Source organism: Boleophthalmus pectinirostris, unplaced genomic scaffold (genome assembly GCF_026225935.1).
Source record: "Boleophthalmus pectinirostris isolate CB_2022bp ecotype Guang Dong unplaced genomic scaffold, ASM2622593v1 HiC_scaffold_14, whole genome shotgun sequence".
In the NCBI taxonomy this organism is placed as follows: domain Eukaryota; kingdom Metazoa; phylum Chordata; class Actinopteri; order Gobiiformes; family Gobiidae; genus Boleophthalmus; species Boleophthalmus pectinirostris.
Genome location: NW_026571047.1, coordinates 18455153 through 18478871, shown reverse-complemented (window position 1 = coordinate 18478871; position 23719 = coordinate 18455153). Strand labels below are relative to the sequence as shown.

At 37.6% G+C, this 23719-nt stretch overlaps 1 protein-coding gene across 1 annotated transcript in view; it reads right to left on the bottom strand.

Annotated features, from left to right (window-relative positions):
- myo1d (myosin 1D) overlaps window positions 1–23719 on the bottom strand; it is a 157488-nt gene that overhangs the window by 103757 nt on the left and 30012 nt on the right. Inside the window, exons 2-11 of the mRNA XM_020918134.2 lie at window positions 22506–22714; window positions 22034–22127; window positions 21618–21783; window positions 21415–21468; window positions 21060–21155; window positions 18581–18697; window positions 17202–17405; window positions 15085–15230; window positions 14703–14817; window positions 13793–13963 (exon numbers count right to left, since the gene is read on the bottom strand). Of these exons, the coding sequence (XP_020773793.2) occupies window positions 13793–13963; window positions 14703–14817; window positions 15085–15230; window positions 17202–17405; window positions 18581–18697; window positions 21060–21155; window positions 21415–21468; window positions 21618–21783; window positions 22034–22127; window positions 22506–22714 (1372 nt within the window). The remainder of the gene's footprint in view (window positions 1–13792; window positions 13964–14702; window positions 14818–15084; window positions 15231–17201; window positions 17406–18580; window positions 18698–21059; window positions 21156–21414; window positions 21469–21617; window positions 21784–22033; window positions 22128–22505; window positions 22715–23719) is intronic.

Genomic DNA, 23719 nt, shown 5'->3' with positions numbered 1-23719 from the left:
TTAGTCCTCCTGTTTTAGTCCTGGTTTAGTCCTATTTTAGTCCTGGTTCAGTCCTGGTTTAGTCCTCCTGGTTCAATCCTGGTTCAATCCTGATTTAGTCCTCCTGGTTCAGTCCTGGTTTAGTCCTCCAGTTTTAGTCCTGGTTTAGTCCTATTTTAGACCTGGCTCAGTCCTGGTTCAGTCCTGGTTTAGTCCTGTTTTAGTCCTGTTTTAGTCCTGTTTTATTTCTGGTTCAGTCCTGGTTCAGTCCTCCTGGTTCAATACTGGTTTAGTCCTGGTTTAGTCCTCCTGGTTCAGTCCTGGTTTAGTCCTGATTCAGTCCTGGTTTAGACATGATTTGTTCTTTTAACACTAATGAGAAAAAAATGAAATAAATATTAAATTAAATTAAATATGGCTTTACGTTTACGTTTACAGAAACTACAAATAATTAACCTTTTTTCCCCTGCAATGCCTTATTATTCTTTTCATCTTGTAAACTGTACTGCAATGACGCAAAGGATCATGGTCTATGTAGTTCCCTCTGTTTCTTTAGCTATTGCTGCACCATAACAATAAATTTAAGCAAAGAGACTTGTAATTTGATATACTGTGATGGTCCACAATATTACTGAGAGACTTTTGACGATACGATATCACAATATTTCGGTTAATGTTACATCCCTAATGTTTAGTGATAGTTTCATCTTCATTTAGGAAATCAGAGGTTGAATTCATTTTAGAGGAGAATAACTTCTAATGTTGCAGCGACAAATATTTTAAACATTTACAGTTGGACCTTGACTCTCGTCCAAAAAATAGAAATAAAAAAAAATAATCAATAAACCGAGAAACCTCCCCAAAAGCATTGAAGCACATTTCTCTTGAGTTTTACTGCCTGTGTAATCTGCTCTGAACAAAGGGGAAGGAAAAGCTATTAAAAAGACAAATTCCTCTAATAAAAAGACTATTTTGAGCTCGCTGTAGGAAATTAAATTCTTCAACAATCTCAGCAAGTCTGGGAGAGAAAAAAATACAATAGCAAGACCCAAAACAACCTCAAATATTTTAAAGGCCCTTACTGAGCTATTTTCAGATCTGTGTTATTTTTATTTATTTTATTTTGTTTCACTCACACAGGTTTAACACACTGAATATCTGAAAGCATGTGTGAAGGAAACAAAACACAACTCTGGGTATGTTTTTTGAAGAGATAACAACATTTTAACGCGTCTTAAAGCTCACAAGAATCACTTTTGTGTAATAAAAAACCTTTAAAAATAAACGCAATCAACACAAAAGGAACAGACAGACAAGCAGATGCAGGTTTAGATGGACAGACTGAAGCTACAGGAAGCCACAAAGCCCTCATCCGTCTAAATCAGTCACACTCCAAAACACAACACGCATATAGTGGCCAAAATTTGAGAAATTAGGAAATAACGCCAACATCTACTTGTTTCTTTGCTAAACATGTGCTAGAATGACAGATGCAGAAATTACAGCTGGGTAATTATTATGGATAAAATTGGAGGATGTTGATAATAAAATGTGTTTTGCTTAGAGATCATTTTTATGAAGTTTGGCAACATTCGGATCAATAGCAGCGGTGTCCAAGTCGGATTCAGGCTTAAATCCAAACACAGGCTCCAGTCCAAGGGTTTATTAAATTGTTCAAACAAGAGCTCCAATCATCACAATGAATTGGCCACAGGCATTGGACAGTGATGAATAATATTGGAATTTCCCGTAATGTAGTATACGTGAATGTATGGCAAGGAGGAACTATTCGGGAGAAAGTAAAAAAAATCCAATTTGTGTATGTTTTTATCATAGAATTCTGTTTAAAAGACCAAAATGACGAGGCTCACAGCAGCAGGTACAGAGAGGAGACCACAAGATCCTCATGTAAGTCCACTGGAGTCAGAGTCAGAAGGAGCCGGAAGAGCCTCCTGGAGAGCTTCCTATTTGACAAGAGCTATGTCCACTCATATATATGGTCTATGAGACTACACCAGGACTAATCTTGGATTTAAGAGAGAGAGAGAGAGAGAACATTGAGCCCATGGAGCAGGGTGTTCGCAAAGCATGATCAGGCGATGGCTACGCTTAACTATGTGGGGCGTGGAGCTCTACGCCGATCCTTTCGCCCGCAGTCACCCGCGGGTCTACACGTGCGCACCTCCGAGCCCATCCCAACAGTCAGTCCTGATTCAGTTCTGGTTTAGTCCTGTTTTAGTCCTAGTTCAGTCCTGGTTTAGTCCTCTTGGTTCAGTGCTGGAATCAGTCCAAGGTCAGTCCTGGCTTAGTCCTGGTTCAGTTTATGGTTTAAGTCCAGCAACTCGATATTCTCTTCAGTAAATAACACCTGTGAAGTGATGACAGTTGAGTCGTGGCTGTGAATTCATATTAGAAAAGAATGTAAACGTTTCATTTCTTTTTGTGTAACTTTTCAATTTGTATTCTGATGGATTATTCAGTTAGAATGCTTTTAATTTATGTGTGATTTATCATTGGCATGGGCGGGTAACGGGTGGAATGTTAACGGGTCCGGACGGGTTTAACTTTGATATAATCGCGGGTTAACAGGCGGGTGCGGTGCTGAACTGCACGGGTGTGGGCGGGTGCGGTACTCCAAAAATGGACCCGTGCAGGACTCTGATGTATAGTATATAATAAAGCATAAAAACGTCTCTATCTCGATGGAGATGAAGCAGGTGATATCAAATTACAAGCTAAATCTAGGGAGAGGCGCCGCACAATAACAAAATCTAAAACAAAACAAATGCCTGAAAACGTAAAAGTTCCACAGTGCATCTTTAAAAGTCTGTGTCATAATCTCCTGGCAGCTGATTGAAAGGTTAACAGGTCTTCTCCATAAAGGGCGAGAGGAAGTGATAACAGGAGGCACCAACGTTTAATCAGAAACTGAGAGATGGTGCGATGGCGGCAGACACGGAGAGGGAGGGAGAGAAAGAGGTGGAGAAGAGGAGGGAGTGGGGGAGGGAGAGAGAGGAAGAAAGAAAAAGAAGAAGAGGGAGGGGAAAAAATGAGAGAAAAAAGAAGAATGAAAATTAAAGATTGAGAGTGGGAGGGAGAGAAGATGAGCTAGAAGGAGAGAAGAGTGAAGGAAGAGAATAAGAAGGAGGAAAAATGTGAAGCTTGGAGGGAGACGAAGAGATCAAAAGATAGAGAGGGAGGGAGAGGAAGAAAAAAGACAGGGAGACAGGAAGAAAGAGATGGAGAAGATGTGAGATAAAGAAAGTGAGGGAGAGAGAGAAAGAATGAGAGTAAAAAGAAGAGGAGAGAGAGAAGGGGGGAGAAAGGGAGAGAATGAAAAAGTGGAATGGAGGGAGATAGAGGGAGAGAGAGAGAGAGAGAGAGAGAGAGAGAGAGAGAGAGAGAGAGAGAGAGAGAGAGAGAGAGAGAGAGAGAGAGAGAGAGAGGAACAAGAAACTGGAAAGAGAAAGAGAGAAAGAGGGAGAGAGAGAAGAACAAGAGACTGGAGAGAGACTGGAAGGAGAGAGCGAGAAGAACTAGAGATTGGAAGGAGAGAGAGAGAAAGAGAGACTGGAAGAGAGAGAAGAGAGAGAGAGAGAGAGAGAGAGAGAGAGAGAGAGAGAAGAGAGAGAGAGAGAGAAAGAGAGAGAGAGAGAAGAACAAGAGACTGGAAAGAGAAAGAGAAAGAGGGAGAGAGAAGAACGAGAGACTGGAGAGAGACTGGAAGGAGAGAGACAGAGAGAGAATGTGGGAGAGAAAAAGGGAAAATAAGAGGAGGAGAGATAGATTGCTGGAGAGAGTGAAAGGGAAAACAGAAGAGAGAGAGACAGACAGAGAGAGAGAGAGAGAGACTGGAATGAGAGAGAGAAAGAAAAGGAAAGCATGAGAAGAGAGAGAGAGAGTTGTTGAAAATAGCAGGCTGGTGTTGTTTTAACTGCAGACAGGTACACTGTGTGCGAGCTTTGTGTCATTGTTATCGGAGAGTCACCGCGAGCTGTCTCCACACATCATTTTCACCATCGTCATATCTGTGATTCTGAGACAAAACAATGAAAGTTACAAAAGTTTGACTCTCATATCCTGTCTTCAGCCAGCAAACAAGCTTCCATTTCACCAAATCGAATTATCTGTCCATTTTCAGTCTGCCCCTTCTGCTCCATCCCTCTCACCACCTGTGCCCCCTGGTCTCAGACTAAGTGCAGATCCACCAGGATTTCAGCCAAGAGTCCCAGAAAGCCCTCCCCCAAAACTGCCCCAAATCCACAGCGGGACCAGGACAGTGGATCAGAGCCACAGACGACAACATGGATTTGGAGTTTGTGCACACGGGCAGCTGGTGCAGAATTAGGCACTTGACTGCACTAAAGAGAGACAGGGGCTGATGTCAAAACCATAGGGTAATAAAACCAGTCCTGTAGGTCCTATTTTACATTAAACTGACTCTTGTGAGTTTTAAACCATGGTATAATGCTGTTACCTCCTCAAAATCATTCCTTGAGCTGTGTTTCATTCACACGTTTGAGTAATACATACATCCTGAATTTCAGACTTCCGGTCATTGAGCAATGCATCCTGGGAACGATCCTCTGAAAAAGTGAGCATCAAACTGGCATGTTTGATTTCCCAGTGGGATGCGTCTATTGTCAAAGCCGAACTTTTCAAGTCTTTTGAACCATGTCACTTTTGTTTCTGGTTTTGATATTGTCATATTTTTGTTATGAGATTCAGACATAGTAACTGTGTGGTTGTTGGATGTCCTAACAGCGGAAAACGGACTTCGGAAGTTTGCGAACTACATAACTGTAAAAGGGAATCAGATCTGCAAACCTCCATTCAAACTGTTTACCTTCCCAACGGAAATGAAAACTAGTGAAAGGTGAAGGCGATGGGCAGGATAAATCCACAGGAAGGACGAAAAAGATAACCTTTGTCTGCTTAAGAAACGTCCCGAGTTTGCAGCGAACATTTAATATGTGGAGCGCCATCAAAGCAAAATTCTGATCTTGGTTATGAATTTAAAAAGTCAATGTCAAAGCAAAAGGCACCAGCTGTTCACCAAGAAACACCTTCCACTGCAAAGAGACCAAGACGTGATGTTGCTGTAAAGTCAGTCGAACAAGAAAATGCGAGCTCAACCTGTTTGTTTTCTGCACCTCTCGCTTAACAAACAGGATTTTGCTTAGATGTGTGAATGAAATAACATTATTACATGCAGAGCAGAAAAGAGGGCAATATGGGCACTTTAATTGTTGTAGAAGTTTTCAGCTTGTCCAAGAAAGGGTGGAAGTAAAAGGCTGGAGACCAACTGGACGTCTTAAGCAGAAGTTTTTTAACCATCAATAATACGGGGAAGTGGGGGGAATTGAAAAGTCAACATAGTATGATTTCGAAAGTGAACATAGTATGATCTTTGAGTGTTCAAGCCCCTTCACTCTGCTTCCAAAAGAGGTTTATAAAGCAAGTGTGCTGAGACTATGAAGGCAGTAGACACTGATCCACAATTTAGATAGTGATACGCCAATGATATGCCAAGAGAAGATCTTGGTGTAAATAAAGCTTTTGTGAGTCAATGTTAAACTCTGAGATGTACATGGAGGATAAATTACTTAAATGCTCATACATTAATTATTGCATCAGAAGTGAAAGAACATCACATCCTTCTCATTTCAATACTATTTTTGTTGGTGGTTTATTTTAAGGTGTCAAAATGTTAAATGTCTTATTAAAAACAGCACATAGAGCTAAAGGGAAAAATCACAGAACATATGCATCGCTCTGTGCCAGCCTCAGTGATGTGGGTTTTCAGTCTTGCTTTCACATTTCACTGAATGTCTCTCCCACTCCTCACCTCCCATTTCACGCTTTACTGTCAATATATACAGTATTTTTACATAAAACACCTTCATACACATTCACATATTCAAGAAAAACTATGCTGTAAAAATAATTCAAAACCAAAACAAAATCATGTTTGATGCTCAGTAAAAATTTGCATTTATCCCTGAACTGGAATAACCACTGCTTAAATTTAGCATCTTAACATATTATTTATAACTATAACAATGAAAGAGAAATGATTATGTCTGAGCTCCTTAAGTGTCTCTACTCCCTTAAGAAGCTAATTTGCTTTCCTTTATACTAAGGATGTAACAATAATCGAAATATCGTGCTATCGTATCATCAAAAGTCTCACAGTATATTGAATCTCAAGTCTCTTTGCTTAAATTCATTGTTTTGGTGCAGCAATAGCTAAAAACAGTGAGAACTACATAGACCATGATCCTTTGCTCCATTTCAGTCCCATCTACATGCTGAAATAACTGTTATGAAGCACTTAAAAATTATATATATTTTTTATTTTTGGATGATGAGAGAAAAGTTGCATACTCACAATTTTGTATTATTATTATTATGTTTTGCCGTGATATAGATATTGTGAGAATATAGTATCAAGAGATATCGTTACATCCCTACTTTACACTAATATTGATCAAAACTTAAAGATGCACTGTGTGACTTGTCCAGTGGAGAGTCTGTCACCTGTTTGTTAAGATTCCTAAGTTTATTGCCATACTGCGGAACATATTAGCCACACCTCCTTGGAGACAGACACTTGCAAGACAAATTACAGGTTAGATCTGTGGAGAGGTAACCCAAATCACAGTAAGAATTAATGTTTTTTTTGTGTGTTTTTTTACAATAAATAACACCTGTAGATGAATAAACGCACGACAGGTTAGTTTCACGTCATACTGTGAGCAATTTAAACCAATCCAACATCTAACATCTCCATGGAAACAAACAGAGAAGTTACACAGTGCACTTTTAACAAACAATACTATTCATTGTAGCCTATACAAACCATGTCCTTGCGAGCCTTTTGTTTTGAAAGTGCATCTATTATTTCCCTGTTACACCAAAGGAAAAAGATTCCGCACTCTTGCTAACATTGATTTACCCTGCCCTACTTTAACCTGCATTTTTTCCCACTGAAACACATGTTATACCCCCCCTTCCTCTGACCTCCCTCTCTCATTGACCTTCTCCTCCTCCGTGTCACCGTCGTCATCGTCAGCTCTCACATGGACAGTCCACGCGCTCCTCTGCATGAAATCAGACATGTGGGAGCCTTCTCGTTCTAATGCATCTCCTGTATTCTATTATCTTAGCTCCACCTGCGTACCGGCCGAGCGTCGTCAGCTGCAGATAACACAATTAAAAACGTGACTTGAAGCAGGTTGGAAACAGTGATGGTAAAAACAAGTTCAGTGGGAGAGCACTCTTTCAGCGAGCGTGACATGTGCTGCTTCAGAAAAGGTTGCGTCAGCGTATACTTAAGTACTGCTTAAAAGCCCCATAGAAGATCAAAGTAACCTCATGCTAGCAGTGTCTAACTCAGCAAAACAGAGCAGAGACTGACTTTCACATGCTAAATAAATGCACAAAATACACCTACATCAGGGTTTTATTTTTTGGTTAGTTTGTTATCGAAGCGCCAAGGAACAAAACTGGAATTTGCGAAACAATGACTATTTTAAAGAGCTGGTATTACACTATTTTCTCCAAAACTTAAATGAAAAAACGGAGAATGATTTGCTTTTTTGGTTTTCGATTTTGTGTGTGTTTAATGGAAAAAATGGATAATGGACGTTTCCAGTTTCCATGACTTAAACTACAATGTCAGACTTTTGTACCGCATACGGGCTGAACCAGGACTAAACCAGGACTAAACCAGGACTAAACCCGGTCGCAGTCCTGGTCTCAGTACTGATCTCAGTCCTGATCTGGTCTCAGTTTCAGTCCTGGTCTCAGTCCCTGTTTGGTACCTGTCTGGTCCTAGACTCAGTCCCAGTCTGATCCTGGTCTCAGTCCTGGTCTCAGTCCCGGTCTGGTCTTGGTTCTGATCACACGACAAGGTACGCGGTTGCACCTCCGGGCTCATCCCGACACTCAGTCCTGGTTTAGTCCTGGTTCAGTCCATATGTGGTGCTAAAGTCCGGCATCGCAGTTTTTAAGTCACAGAAATGGGAAACGCCCGTTATGAGTTTTTGTCCAATATTCATTTAAACACAAAATCTAAAACTGAAAAAAAAAAAAAACAAATCATTATCCGTTTTTTTAATTTTGCTTTGAGAGACAAATAATGAAAAAAACAAACAAAACAAAAACTGTTTTTTCATTTTCTTATTTTTGGTTTTATTTTGAAAAACGAATGAACGAATGATACATGGATTTATTTAGGCTATTTATAATTTCTTCTCTTAAGCTGAAGCACCTTGTGATGTCATGTGGTAATACAGGAAACGCTCCACTGTGTTTTTAAACTCCATACACCTTCACTAGAATCATGTTAAGCCCTGGAATTGTCCATTATCTACTGAACTAATAAAAGGTACAGCATTTCTAAATCTTCTCTTGATCTTTCTCTGATCTCTCCTCCTATAGCTTTCACACGTTTCCAAAAAGCAATGCAGAATTTTCAGTCTAGCCTGCATTGTTTCTTATAATAATTTCACTTGACATTCTTTGTTTAGAAAGTTTGTTTGGGGCACAAATTTATAATTGCATTGATGCCGGTTATCTCTTCCACATTTCATTTGTCCAAAATTGTTTTCTGTCAGACCTAAGTGAAAATCAAAATGCATATGTGGGTTTTGTATGGGGTTGTATGATTAATACTTTTTTATCAGTTAATGGGAAAAAGGAATACATTTGTCTATTTTTGTGTTCTCTTCTCTCATTGTATCTTCACAGTGCCAAAAAAGCAAACAACAAGACTCAATTCTAAAGTCTAAAAGCTAAAGGTAAACGTGTATGTGACAAACTAATTAACAACATATATGAGGCTTTACTGGATCAGCTCTCTGGCATAAATGAGGTTGTAGCAGCAGATGTAGTGCTCCCCTTTAGGTGGGACATTTCAGTAAACAAGCATTTGGTGTCTGCGCATCAAAGGTTTCTGATTAATTCATTACAAGGATGAGAAGTCTGAGGCCAGTAAACAGAATTTCTCCATCACAGGCTCCGAGACAGTCACCCTCAAAATGTTTCACTTCAAGTAACAGGACTACGCCAGAAATCTAAAACTGTGTGGTCGCAAACAAGAGCTACATGAGGCAAAGAAATCTGACCAAGTCATGCTGAACTAAACCAGGACTGAGCCAGGATTAAACCAGGACTGAACAAGAACTAAAACAGGACTAAACCAAGACTGAACCTGGATCAAACCAGGACTGAACAAGAACTAAACCAGGACTAAATCAGGACTAAACCAAGACTGATCCAGGACTAAACCAAGACTGAACTAAGACTGAACCAGAACTAAACCAGGACTGAAGCAGGACTAAACTGGAAATCTAAAAATATGTGAACTCAAACAAGAGCAACATGGGACAAACAAATCTAACTAAATCATTTTGGACAAAACCAAGACTAAACCAGGACTGAACCGGGACTGAACCAGGATTAAACCAGGACTGAACCAGGACTAAACCAGGACTAAACCAGGACTAAACCAGAACTAAAGCAGAACTAAACCAGAACTAAGAAGTCGCTCAAGACCAAACCAAGACTAAACCAGGACTAAATTAGGACTGAACCAGGACTAAACCAGGACTAAACCTGGATTGAACCAGGACTGAACCACTAATCCAAAATATGTGAACTCAACCAAGAAAAACATGGGACAAACAAATCTAACTAAATCATTCTGGAATAAACCAAGTAATCTAAAAATACAGTATATGACTCAAAAAAGAGCAACATGGGACGAACACATCTAATTAAGTCATACTGTACTAAACCAGGACTAAACCAGGTCTAACCCAATCTAAATCACATAAGGTAAGGTAAAGTATTTATGTTGAGTACTACGAGAATCCCATACTTTTCAGAACACATCTGTTGATCTAAAACAGGTACAACCTTTTTCAGTAAAAGACAAAATACTTTGTTCTTTGCAGATTTCATGATCAAAATACCTGCAGCCTTTGTGATTTTGTACTTTGTCAACTCAAATTTCAATCTTGCTTTGAAATATGTGAAATACTGTGCAGGCCTAAAAGTAATGTAAAAACTTATGGAGCTGAAAGAGACCCTTGCAAAGTTTAGGAGCATAAAATAACTGCATGTGCAACTATGTGGACTATCTTACACCACTCCTGTCAACAAGATATTTAAGTTTGAACCAAAATAGAGTCTATATTTCCTGAATGGACAGGCTGAAACCTCATGTGCGTCAGTGTGTGGACTGTGAATGCATCAGGCAGACAGCAGGAGCAGCGCTATAACGACAGAGAGGCCATGAATGCATCGCACTGCTCATGTTACACAGTCTGGATAAGACACTGAGTCAGAGCCTTCCTGTTTGTCTCTCAGCTCAAACAACTCACTTTCGTAATGATGTTTTACGGTAGATGATGTTTACAACTCCTCATTTTGGACCAGAAATACGATAACTTGTATCTTACGTATAGAGGGCTTTGCAAGACTATAAAATTTGCATAAAAATATTAATTTACTAATAAATCCAAAATCATAAACTCAAACTTGGCCTAAAGTGTTTTCAGTTTCTTTTTGGCCTACTTACTGTATAGTGAAAGTAGTATTCAGAGTGGAACAGAATGGTTTTCTGTTAGAGAGAAGAACTAAATATGTAAGATTTGTGTGTTAAACATGTGAGAATGAGACAAAACATAACTCCAGTTTTTGATAAGAAAACAACACTATAACCAGACCAGAAAATAGCGTAATATGCGCCCTTTAAAATACCAATATATATATTTTCCTACCATGTAATCTGTCATATATATTCTATCAAAAGAGGTCACTATGTCTTTATTAAAGAGATGGTATTGTAATCTTTAGAATCTGGGCTCTAATCTGGTATTATAGAATCATTAATAATCATAATTACAGATCACGTGTAATGTTCCATATTCACTAACACTGGTCTAGTTTTAATATTCCCTATAACTGCTATATTAACCTCACCTCATTTCCTCTATTTCTTGAGCCCTCATATTTCTACCACTCCTTTCGCTGGATGTCTATAATACTAACATGACTCACAGTGAAGTGCACTTTAATACCTCTGACTTATAAAGGCTGGAGTTTTCTGCAGTTTACAAAGCTCAAATTTGCATGAGGAGTGGAGTGCCTATTCTGGATCACACAGGTTTAAAAATGTGCCTGTTGAGTATTATATTTGCAGAGAACCAAGCTGCTTCTGTAACAATCGGACCCAAGGACGAGAAAAATGTGTGTCTGTGCTAAAAAGGGCAGGTCTTGCAACCAGCTGAAATTTACTATACATGAGGTTGGTAGTGAGGGAGATGGGCAGATAGAAACTCGCTGTTTAGCTATAATCTAGTGCAGAACATCTCTATCTTTATGAGCATTTTTTATGAGCATTGTCCCTTCAAATACAGATGTTAATAACTACTAGTATTTGCAATCAATATATGTTAAATTATATTATACAGCAAAATTATACTTTTACTCAAAACAATAACATATAAAATCTAGATATTAAGTTAAAATGTCCAATAAAAGGACATACATGAACAAAATATGAATTGATTTAATATGATAATTATGTCAAAATGTCCCTGTTTTCTTCTGTCTTTTACAGTCAGTCTGTCTTGAGGCATTTGAGCATTGTCCCTACGTCCGCCAAGCCAGTCTGCCAGCACCTAGTGCCTCCTCTCAATTTCATTTCTCTCCAGCGACTAGGTCAGGAATCAGAATACACTAGACGGTTTGTAAAAACCCTGGTAGTGCGAGTCCGAGCACCAGCCGATCAGCGAAGAGTCAGACATTCTGTGTTGTCAACGATTCCTGAGATCGAGGATTTAAAGCCAGAACAAAGAGAATGTTTGGTGAATTTTATAAAGGGGAAAGATGTTATTGTCCTTCTTCCTACAGGATCTGGGAAAAGCTTAATATCCCAGTTAGTCCCATTAGCAGCGCATTACATACATCACGATCAAATTGCAGCGATTGGTCGAGTGAACGAATCTTAATGGTCAGACGGTTTCCACGAAGTGAAACCAACTGATGAATCAGGCTAGAGTCCGCCTGGCTGGGTAGGTAGATTTCCCAACTCTTACTTGTTCAGTGAAATTCTATGCATTACTTCCTGTTTCCCTTTCTTGATTCTGTGGGTGGGATGGGTGTGGAAATGGCAGAATAGATATCTGCGATCCATGGATCAGGACTGTGGGATTTGGAAAACCTAAGCATTTTTACCTAGATTCAACGTTATTTAAATACTCTGATGACATGATCGTTTTAAAGCACATTTGTAAACTGAAATCACTGTTGAATGTTGGCAGGCATCTGTGGGCACTGAAAGCAAAGACAAGTGATCAACATTAACATTGATCTGTTGAAAAGTTGGAGACAGGAAACAGCAGATGTGTGGGTCAGAGAGCAGCAGCAGGGAGGTATAATGCCAAGATTCCCCAGTCAGTAATTCCCATAGAACCAAATAATCCCACATCATTTTGTACTGTTTAATCACATTTTTAAGCATTAAAAAGTATAAGAGGTGGGTGCTAGAATAAGATGAGGAAATGCTAAATCATTTAATAAAAAAGCTGCATAGAATAAACACAAGAAATCATCAAAATGGTTTAAAGTGATATTTCAGAACTTTTATACTTTTAAACTTCATTCACATTTGCACAATACCAAAACATTTCAGGCACGATGCAACAAACTGCAAAAATGTCACCAGATTATTGTATAGTTTTATATAAAAATAGTGTGTTCTTATTATGCGACACAAAAGGAGACAACTTTCCAAAAGCTCTGTCTCCAGCCTGTTGCTAGGTGTATTTTTATCCCTGTAGCCCAAGGACGTACACAGTTGAGCACTAGCCCGGTGCAGCATTCGTTTTAACAGCATCACTGGTTTCCTCTCTCCTGTCCACCCAGTTTTCATTTCGTCTCATAAATCTGTAAGTACCCGTCCACCTGACTCTTTAAGTGCCAAATATATTTCTCCAGTTCCTCTCCCAACACAGCGCAACACCGGCCCCATAGACTCCCATTGGCTGCCAGTGACATCACTTCAGTAAAGTGTCAAGTCAGAAACACACAATGTTGCTTTGACTGCTGATGCCCCCTAGTGCCCACAAGCAAAACTACAAATAGTAAAATCAAACTAGGGGTGTATCAAAATTATAATCCAACAAAAAGGTAGACCAGTGGTGTAAATATAATATGTGCAAGCAGCTAATCTTTGTTTTATTATAAGCTTAAAAAGAACAGACAAAATGACATGGCTGTTGTGAACAAATTGGCTTATGTGATTCTGGCTGGACAGTCCATTAGTATACATTAGTCTGTGAGATTTCCTCATTATTGAATTTAAAAAGGTGGTACACAGTCCTATGCCTGTGCCTAAACACTGCTACAATCTGCCCTCTAGTGTTCAAAAGTTGAAATAACACCATCATAAATGATAGCATATTATTTAAACATACTTGTATAGATTGTAAATTGTATAGAAGGAAATGTGATGTTTTTAATAAGAAATTTTTGTATAAAGTACTGATAAAATATATTTAAACTTGAAAAAAGTTAAAGTTAAATTTTTAATCTTGGTGTGATTGGTATCTAACAAGGAAAGGAGCTATAGTTTGCTTAAAGGGTACTAAAAGAAAGCACATTTACAAAAGTACTGAGGTGGAAAATAGGTATTATTTAAATTAATTGAAAAAATGCAGAATTCGACTAATGCAGATATCTTAGTTTGGAAATCAATCAAATCAATCAATCATGTGTGTAGTTAAGAGTGTGATCGTACCTTGCGGCTGGTGTAATGGGCATGCTTGGCCAGTTTTACGTTGAGTCCTTGAAGGAAAACCTCATCAGTGACTTTTCCCACGTTCATACAGGCCTCGTCCAGGATGGAGAAGATCCCTTTGTGCTGCTGCTCCACCAGGTCCACGATGACCTGGTTATTGAAGTAATCAATCTGTGGAAAAGATATAGGACATTACATTATGTCCTCAAATAATAAGTAAGATCATTTCAAATATATTAACAGCTACACTACCAGTCAAAAGTTTGGATGCACCATCTTATTACGTTTTTTTCTGTAATTTTACAACTTTCTTTGTTTTTCATACATACAGAAGACATCAAATGTATGAAATAAGGTATATGCAATTATGTTGCAAAGATAAAAAAGTACAAAAATTTCTCTAGTGACTATTTTTATATATTTTATTTATACTCAAATCTTCAAAGTAGCCACCATTTTCTATGTAAAAAAAAATGTTTTTTTTCCCTTTACTACATAATTCCATATATATTGGATGCCTTTTGTATGTATCTAAAATGTAGAAAGTAGAAAAAATAAACATAGGAGAGGGCGTGTCCAAATTTTTGACTGGTGTATATAAAGATAAAAAGGTCTTAAATAAAATACCACAACTAGAATTAGAATTATACCTTGTTCCTATTCATTTATATCATTGGGGGACCCATGCGAGGTTTCTTGCTTCAGATACAATCATTACTTTGTACTAGTGCTATATACAGAACTACAGTATAAGATAAAAAAAAACATCCATCAACATTTCCAGCTCTACTAAAACACTAAAATGTCCATAAAAACTTGAGTGGAAAGTGGTTTTCTGCCAATAAAATGAAACCACATATATGCATTAACATACTCATGTCAACAGGTTAAAATCAGAGTATTTATTTACGTGTTTCCATGGTATTCCCTCTCTCTGATACTCCTCCTGCTCCTGCTTCAACACCAGCTGGATGAACAACTGCTGCAGCTTCTCATTGCAGTAGTTTATACAGAACTGTTCAAAACTGAAACAAAGGCAAACGCATTTAAATCAGCATTAAAGAGCCCATATTACTATTTTCAGAGCTGTTATAATGCTGTTTCCTCATCAAAAGCATACTTGGAGTTGTGTTTTGTTCCATTCAGACAAGTTAAACACACAAATCCTGTACGTTTAGGCCAGCTTGTAATGTAGACAGACTAACAATAAAGAGTAACTCAAACGTGTGAATGAAACAAAACACAATTCCAGGTATGTTTTAAGGAAGTAACATCATTTAACGTGTACTGACCTGTTGTTTTGGAAAATTTCAAAGCCGTAAATGTCCAGCACCCCGATCACGGTGTTCTTTCCGTGAACATTGGCATCGTAGTTTTTAACCTCGATGATGTCGTTGATTCGACCCACGATCCAACAGAACATGCGCTCGTACATGGCCTGGAATTACAAATAAAGAAATGGTTTGATGGTATTATATGTTCTGTAGCGTCATATATCCCTTAAAGCGGCCATGACTCCCAAATCAACATTACTACACTCCCTTCACAGATCAGAAAATCCCTTGTCAAATTTTATAAAAGCAATGACTCTGAGCCAAACACAGTAAGGCTTTTTTTTTCTTTTCAAAAATAAAAACAAAACAAAACAAAAAAATCACGAACATGGCAAAAATAGCCTTTAGACCTCACAAATATTTGGTAATTAGGATCAAAATGCTGTCTTTTACTGACCTGGGACCTCGGATATGTTCATCACATAAATACAAATAACCTCTGAAATTAATAATGTGCATTTATTTGCAAGTATTTTCACACCTACCTAAAACCTTGCTCGGCTCTGTATTTGAGGTTAAACTTCACAAATAGCGGTGAGTCAGTTTGTTTTTGACCTCAGCATTAATCCTGCCCACTCGTATCTCATTTCCTCCACATCCACCCTCTGCTCCGACTCAGAGCATCGTGACTAATGATGTTCAGATACCCTCGAGCAAATTAGGAAGCCTCCACAACGGTTTTAATTTTTGTCTTTTAGTTGAAAATGGACACTTTGCAGCTGGTGTCATCAACATTTTCTGGGGGTGTGAAGCTAACTGGAAGCACTGCTCTGTTTAAAGCTTTGTGACTCAAGTTCGACTTTAATCTGAGCTTTGTTGTAACACAATCTGATCAGAAAAAGATCGAGGGTCAGTCCACCTCAGTTCACCCAATGAGTTAAACCCTACAAAATTTTGATAAAACTTCATATATATATAAAAGCCAGAAAAAGCCCAAATTTCTAATTTTAGTTTTATCAGACCAACGGTTTCTGTATGTATGTAAAGTATGTATACATAAATGGAATAGAAAGTATTACTATGTTCTTTCTCTGTTTTACAGAAACTAAGAACTTTAAATAGATTTTTGTGGGCAACTTTGCTAACAGGATGTGACCAGCACAGCCTTGTGTCCGCAATAGTCTATGCTTTGGATTATATCTATGAAACTAGGACACTGCTATCACAAGATCAAAACAGAAAGGAGGAACTAATACAGATGGTCATAAATAACTAAGAAGCTAAGACGTCAAAAAGTAAGTAGAAGTAGTATTTGTAACTGCAGTGCAAACATGTGGGCTTTCTATGTACTGTGTACATTTTACACATCATTTACCAGAAACTGAGGGGTAGGTCTTAATTCCATCCCAATTTTCTGAACTATGGAAAAGAAAACCCCTTCAGATTTTTTTATATGTTATAGTAGACATATAGGGCTAATTTTTTTCTACTGGTGTCACTGAGGTCAAGCTTGTCCCTTATTGTCAATTTAAAGGTCAAAATATAGATCAACAGGTCATTCATCTCAAAAGTACTCAAATGTAAAAATAAATGCCATATTTAGATTCTTTATGATTTTCCAGAGTTACCTTGGTTTTTGATATCAGACCAGTAGTTGCTAAGTAAATGCAATCTGAAATTCAGCAACCACACAAAAAAGTGAAAAAATGAAATTGCGATATCTCAGCAACTGTTACTCCGATCATGCTAAAATGTGAAATTTTGGCTTTCTTGGCTATGACTTACCCATACACCAATTTTCTTTGCAAGTGGACAATGCGAGGGTTCAAATTAAAATTTTTGGGGTGAATTGAGGTGGAATGATCCCCGACCTTGTTGGAACTACAGGAGGTGAGATGATTTGTGCTCTTAAACCAGACTCTCAGACACAAAATTACAGTCAAAATACAGAGTCCTGAAAATGTACTATTTAAATCCTTTTTATTTTTTTATTTTTTTTTTGAGTTTTCAGACTATTTTAAAACTTTTTTGACAGTCTTTGCTAATGTGTGTATTGTGTCACCACGGTAACTGCTGAACATTGTGTTAGTAAAGACAGATGTAGAAAACTCCCAACAAAGTATGGATAGACAAACCTTGGCCAGAGCGTCCCTTCCGTAGCTGGCCTCTTGTACAGTGTGCTGTTTTTCGATCACATCTCTTCCGGTGGCGACTGTGCGATACAGTAATGCTTTTTCCACGTTCTCCTCTTTGGTGGAGAGCAGATCTTTGAGTACAGACACCAGCTTTGCGTTTTCTATGAGGGTCACGTCTCCATCCATGCCAAAGTTTAGGTTACCCTGTGGACAAACAAAGCGCTCAAAATAACAGTATATGATTAAGCTTAAAGATGCACTATGTAAGTTTTTGGTTGAGGGTCCGTCACCTGCCTGTTTTTATGGATATGTCATTGCTCTGCCTGGAATGTTCCACAGTATGATATTAAACAGCTCTACCTAATGTTTGTTCAGTTACCCATGATTTTATAGCTAGAAAAAGAGACATTCTGACTGAGAGAGGGGTTGCCTCTCCACAGATCTGACCTGTCACTTGGTCTGGTTTAGTCTCCATAAAGACAGAAAGGTGTAATATACTATGAAACATTCCAGACAAAGCAATAACATCTCTATGAAGAAAAGCAATTGGCGGTCCTTCCACCAGAAAAGTTACACAATGCACCTTTAAAGCGCATCATGTTTTTCTAATTATTATTTGGTTTGGTGGGATAGTGCCCTTGGTAAATATTTATCATAGTTTTTCATCAGTTAAGTGACAGTTTGTGGAAAAAAATGCAGAAGAAATGTATGAAAATACATGAAGTAGCATTGAGTTGCAAATTCCATCAAAAATGCAGAGGGACAATTGAGACATAAGACATTTTTCTGACAGTTTTAACAAAATAAAAGGTGTGACATTTATTGTTACAAGCCTAATCATAATTACTCTGTAACTTAGTCCAGTTTTATCTCTTGTTAAAATTATTGTTGCTCAATAACAGATATGAAATTATCTTTATGCCTGTCATATCATATCTGCAGTCCGTGTCCAACCAGGAAGTCAAATGAAATAAATGAATAAAACTAAGTAAATAATTTTTTTTTTTAAATTAAAAATAATAAATACAAATATTAATAAAAAAAATTAAATAGATAAATAAAAATAAATAAAAATAAATAAATAAAACTAATAAAATAAAATAAATAAATAAAGGAAAGGAAATAAATAAAAAAAACTTCTAAAATAAATGAAAAAAAACTTCAAAAATGAACGATTAGCAATAAACCCCTGGTCCATTAATATAACAGAGATAGACAGACAGATTGTACTAGTTGGTAAATTTTATGGACTGAAAAAGAAATGTATAAAAAAACTCTAAGACAACACACTGCCTTCAGTAATCCACATACAGTCTCTGCACTGGGACACAGAGCTGCTGTGGTGAACATGTAGTTGATGCAGAAATACTGAGCTGTACCAGATGCAGGATGGCGGCCAGGATCTTGTACACGGTCTGGATCTCGTCCCCTGTGAAGCCGATCACTTTCATGGCGTCGGCCACAGCTTTGAAGTCTGCGTTATCGTTAATGCCCGACTGCAGAAGACACAAACACACACGGATTTAGAAATGAACAGATAGAGCTGCCAAAAAGAAATGTGAGACGGCTTTCTAGCTCAGTAATTACAATATGTGTGTCTACAATCTCACTGGCAAATACTGCAGAAATAGATCAAATAACACAAAGATTAAGGATGTAACGATAACTGAAATATCGTGATATCGTATCGTCAAAAGTCACAAAATAATATCGTGGGCTGTCACAATATATCGAATCACAAGTTCCTTTGCTTAAATGCATGGTTTTATAGTAGCAACAGCTTATAAACATAGGAAACTGCATATCCCATAATTCATTTCAGCACAGACAACATCAAGAAATACGTTTTTTACTTGAATTCTTGGGATTATGATGGAAATAATTCACATCAAATTTTTTAAGATATTTTAAAAGCAAAAAAGCATCCTATCCACATTTGTATTCGCCTCTCCAAAATGTTGCAATGAAAATCGTACTGTGAGATGCACATTCTGATAATATTGTACCGTGAGATTTAGATATCGTTACATCCCTAACAAAGAATAAACAATTATTTATTAGTTTATTATTTTCATTCATAAAGTATAAAAAGACATTAATAGTGTCACAACAACAAGAAATGAATGAAAAGGAGCAGAAAGAAGAGTCATCTTATGTTATCTGCCCCTTCTCCCTTTTCCAGACAAAACATCAACACTGATTGTCACTTTAAAACATTTCATATCAGTGCATTTCAGTTCAGGCACAATTATTAATCAACTGCAAACAGAAATATTCACTATTATGCACAACAACTTCCTTTTTCATAAACACATTGCACTGGATTTTATGTGTTTTTTAAATGTCATCATTGTACTTGATTCTTTTATATCTTTGTCAAGACTATTCCATAAATGAACTCCTTTCACAGCGATGCTTCACTCGATAACTTTGGTTCTGAATCTGGGTTTTTAAACATGTAGGTTCCTTTTAAATTGTAGTGGCTTGTTCTCATCTCAAATAGTCTTTGAATATTTACAGGTAATACATTGCACTTTGCTTTATACATGACTTTGAGGACACTTAAGTCAACAATACCCTGCATTTTCAACACTTTAAGTTGCAATTATTAGAAGTACCATTATTTATATATATTATTTCTATTAAGTAATGTACAAAATTACCAAGGACACAATGTTATTTACATTGTTGAAACCAGCTGCTTGTCTCCACTTTTGAGTAACCCTTTATTATTACTCTGTCTACTTCTCCAAAGCTCAAAATGCTCTATTCCACCTTGTGATGGCATGTAGTGGGAGATTCCTTTCATGTTTTGTTCAGTAGAGGGCTGAAATTATCCAAATTTAGTAAAAGTATATGTAGATTAAAAACACCCACTGTATTTTAAAGCACTTCCTGTATTGACACATAACATCACAAGGTCAAACAGTGAGAGAAAAGCTCAGTATAAAATGTGCAGAGTTTGTGTGTTAAACATGAGCGAATGAAACAAAACACCCTCCAGATATGTTTTGGATGAGGAAACAACATTATAACAGATCAGAAAGCACTACTACTGTGATTATCTTGGGTATAAATTTAATTAATATGCTTCCAGTGACCACCTCTTATTACAATACATCTGCACCACATATTCACACATTTAACAGCTACTCAAAATAATTATCCACAACACTACGTAGAGCGATAAAGTCAGATTTGCTGATGCGGTGTTGAGCAAAGCGCTGACTCAGCTCTTTGGGTTTAGTGTTGGGGATGATGTGAGATGTTTGTTATTGTGCAGTGGTTTCCAGGCCCATTATGTGGATGCAAAAACAGCAGCAGGAGGCACGCCATGTTGAAATGATAACCCTGAGTCTCCTCCTAACCCTGCGCACACGCTCGTAATTACAGGTGAAATGACAGTGTTCCAAAGCTTGACACAATACTTCAACTTCAAAACAAATATCTGTCTCTAAAACGGTCTTTCTTGTGTGAGTTAGTGGGGAGACAACATCTGCAAGTCATAGTCTGGTTTATGCTCTGTCAGCCTCATAAACACATGCAAATCAAATACAGTATAATCGCTAACACAGTGTTTCTCAAACTGTGATACGCAAAACACTAATAAATCTATAAATATTTCAGTCTTTCTTCATTTAAGACTACGTCAGACCTTGTTTAGCTCTAGTTAGACCTGGTGGTACCCAGATAGCCATTTTACTACTATGGCACTTTTGGTGCTATTTCCTGTGAAAAGTTTGAGAACCACAGCCCTAACATTCAACAACACATTTTTCCTTTTAAAGTTAATGTGTATTGGGTATTGTCTCATTGGCTAAACAAAACTATCCTTAACATGAGAAAGTCAATAAATACCTTTATTTGGCCTCCGACTTTGACATAGTTATATGCTTTTGGGTCTTTCTGGATGTGAAGAGATCGTAGTAAGGATTCTGGAGCTCCTTTGAGTAACTAACAGAGAAAAAAAAATATTAGCTTTAAAATTATACACTGAATAGGCTTAATGTAAAGCATGAATATGAATGAAAATTCAGACTTAGTAACCCCTCAAGGGTTAGGGTTAGGAGTTAGGGAATTATTTAGTAGTTACTGAGCCTGAATCATTATTAATAAACTGTTCATTATGTTTTAAGTCTTTGTAAGTGTGTTATGTTCACATTAGTCATTATAAAGTAAGTGTTTTTGCAAGGCTCAAAATTATAAATGTTACCTGATAAAAAGAATGGAAGCTCCTCTCTCCTTCTTGTTGGAAAATTACTCTGGACTGTAAAAAAAAAAAAAAAAAAAAAAATATATATATATATATATATATATATTTCCATTATATATATAAACCTCTTGTAGGAGCACAATAAGACATTAAGGTTTACAGTATAGTCTTTTCTCTCCAGTATTAAAGACACCAGCTCGTACCTTCTCCAGCAGGTAGTTGTTGATGTGGCCTCCGATTGGATCACCCTTGAAATCAAAGTTGATGTCCATGTATTTCCCAAAGCGGCTGGAGTTGTCGTTACGGTTGGTCTTGGCATTTCCAAAGGCCTCCAGGACACAATTGGATTTCAGCAGCATATTTTTTACCCTTTTAAAAACAAAATATATAATGTAATATAATTTATATGGTTTAGGTTTAGTGTTTTTACCCATAACAAATATTAAGTATAAATATTTTCGCCTTCAGGCTAAATAATTGTGACGTAATATCTTATCTCAAATACTGACTGTGGGTGCGGCATAATGTTATCAGTCACATTGTATTTAGTCAATATTTAAACCCTTTTTAAACTTCTGACCTTCTGACATCACCCACACATCACAGTGAGAGAGAATACCTTTCGACTTCAGCCCTTTGATTAGGATTAGTGATAGCAGCGATGTATTGCATTATGTATTTGCTGGCCTCTGTTTTTCCTGCTCCACTTTCCCCTGCAATAAAAACAAAAATTAGGTCAATAAAAACACACAATTCAAGTAAAAGGATTGACCTGAAATGTCTCTACTTGAATCACTGGTGTCACTTCCTTCTTTGACCACTGAGTGGTGCTGTATTCACTTGTTTTGTGTGTACTTGCAGCTTGCAGCCACATGCTTTTGGAGCAAATTGGTATTTTGAACTGGAAGTGGATGTATGTTTTCCCAGAGGCCTCCTCTGCCTCAGGATTACATCATTTACATGTCAACATAGAGCCTCTCTGAACACACAGTAAAACAGTAGCAGTGGTCTGAGTGCAGTGGTCTGTGTGTAGAGGGCAGGGTGTGAGGTGCTGGGTGCAGGGGGCTGGGTGAGAGGGGTTTCCCTGTTACCTGAGATGACAATACAAGTGTCTTTGCTCCTCCTCTTCATGGCTTTGTACGCAGCGTCAGCGATGGCGAACAGGTGCGGTGGGCGCTCGTACAGCTCGCGCCCTTTATACAGCTCTATGGTGTCACGGCCGTAGATGTTCATGGCACGGTAAGGGTTAACAGACACCACCACTTCTCCAATGTACGTGTAGATCCTGCCCTTCTCAAACCTGAGGACACAAAAGTAAAAAAATATTGTATGTTTCATATAACTGCAATTGCACAAAATTATATTTAACTCAATACAGAATAGGTAATTGTGTGAATATTGTACTTCCTGGTTACCTAAACTGACATCAAGACATTTATCAGATCAGACACGGTCCAGTCCCAAAGTATGTAAACACTTTGTTAAGACTCAACAGCCTGTAGTTTTGGATTTTCCCAACTACATTATCAGGACACAAAATCCTTGATGAACAATAACATCACCCCTGTTTACATAGAACATGGATAAACGCTTACAGGCTTGAACACGAATGTATAAGACAGAATGCAACATTAAAGATGTACTTAAAGCCACACTATGTGACTTTTAGCAAAAAAATAGACTAAAGTAGTTATTTTGGCTGTGTTTATTGCACTGAAAAACTTTTTTAGAAACTTGCATCTCCACAAACCTGACTCGTATTTGAGTGGAGAGCCCGTTTCTGCTCATTTCCATGGAAATATTGTTCCTTTGGCTATAATCATCAAAAGTATAGCATAAAACAATCTCCATGGAGAATGTTTAAAAGTGTGTTTTAAACATTCTATTTCCATTGAATCGTGCAGGCAACGTGCCACCTTCAGAAAGTTATGTATCTTTAAAGGCCCTATATTACACAAAATTGATTCTTGTGAGCTTTAAGTCATGTTATAATGTTGTTGCCTCATCAAAAACAAAGTTGTTTGAAGTTGTGTTTTCTTTCATTCACACCAGTCTGAGTCCTTGAATCCTTTATTATTAGTCTATCTACATCTCCAAAGTTCAAAATATTTTAGTTCATAGATTGGCAATTCCAGGGCTGAAACCATGATTGAGTTTAAAAGCACAGTGAAGCATGTCCTGTATTACCTCATGACATCACAATGTGGAACACAGTGTTTTCTGTTTGAGAGAAGAACTCAATATAAATACATAGGGTTTGTGTGTTAAACGTGTGAATGAATGAAACAAAACATAACTCCAGGTC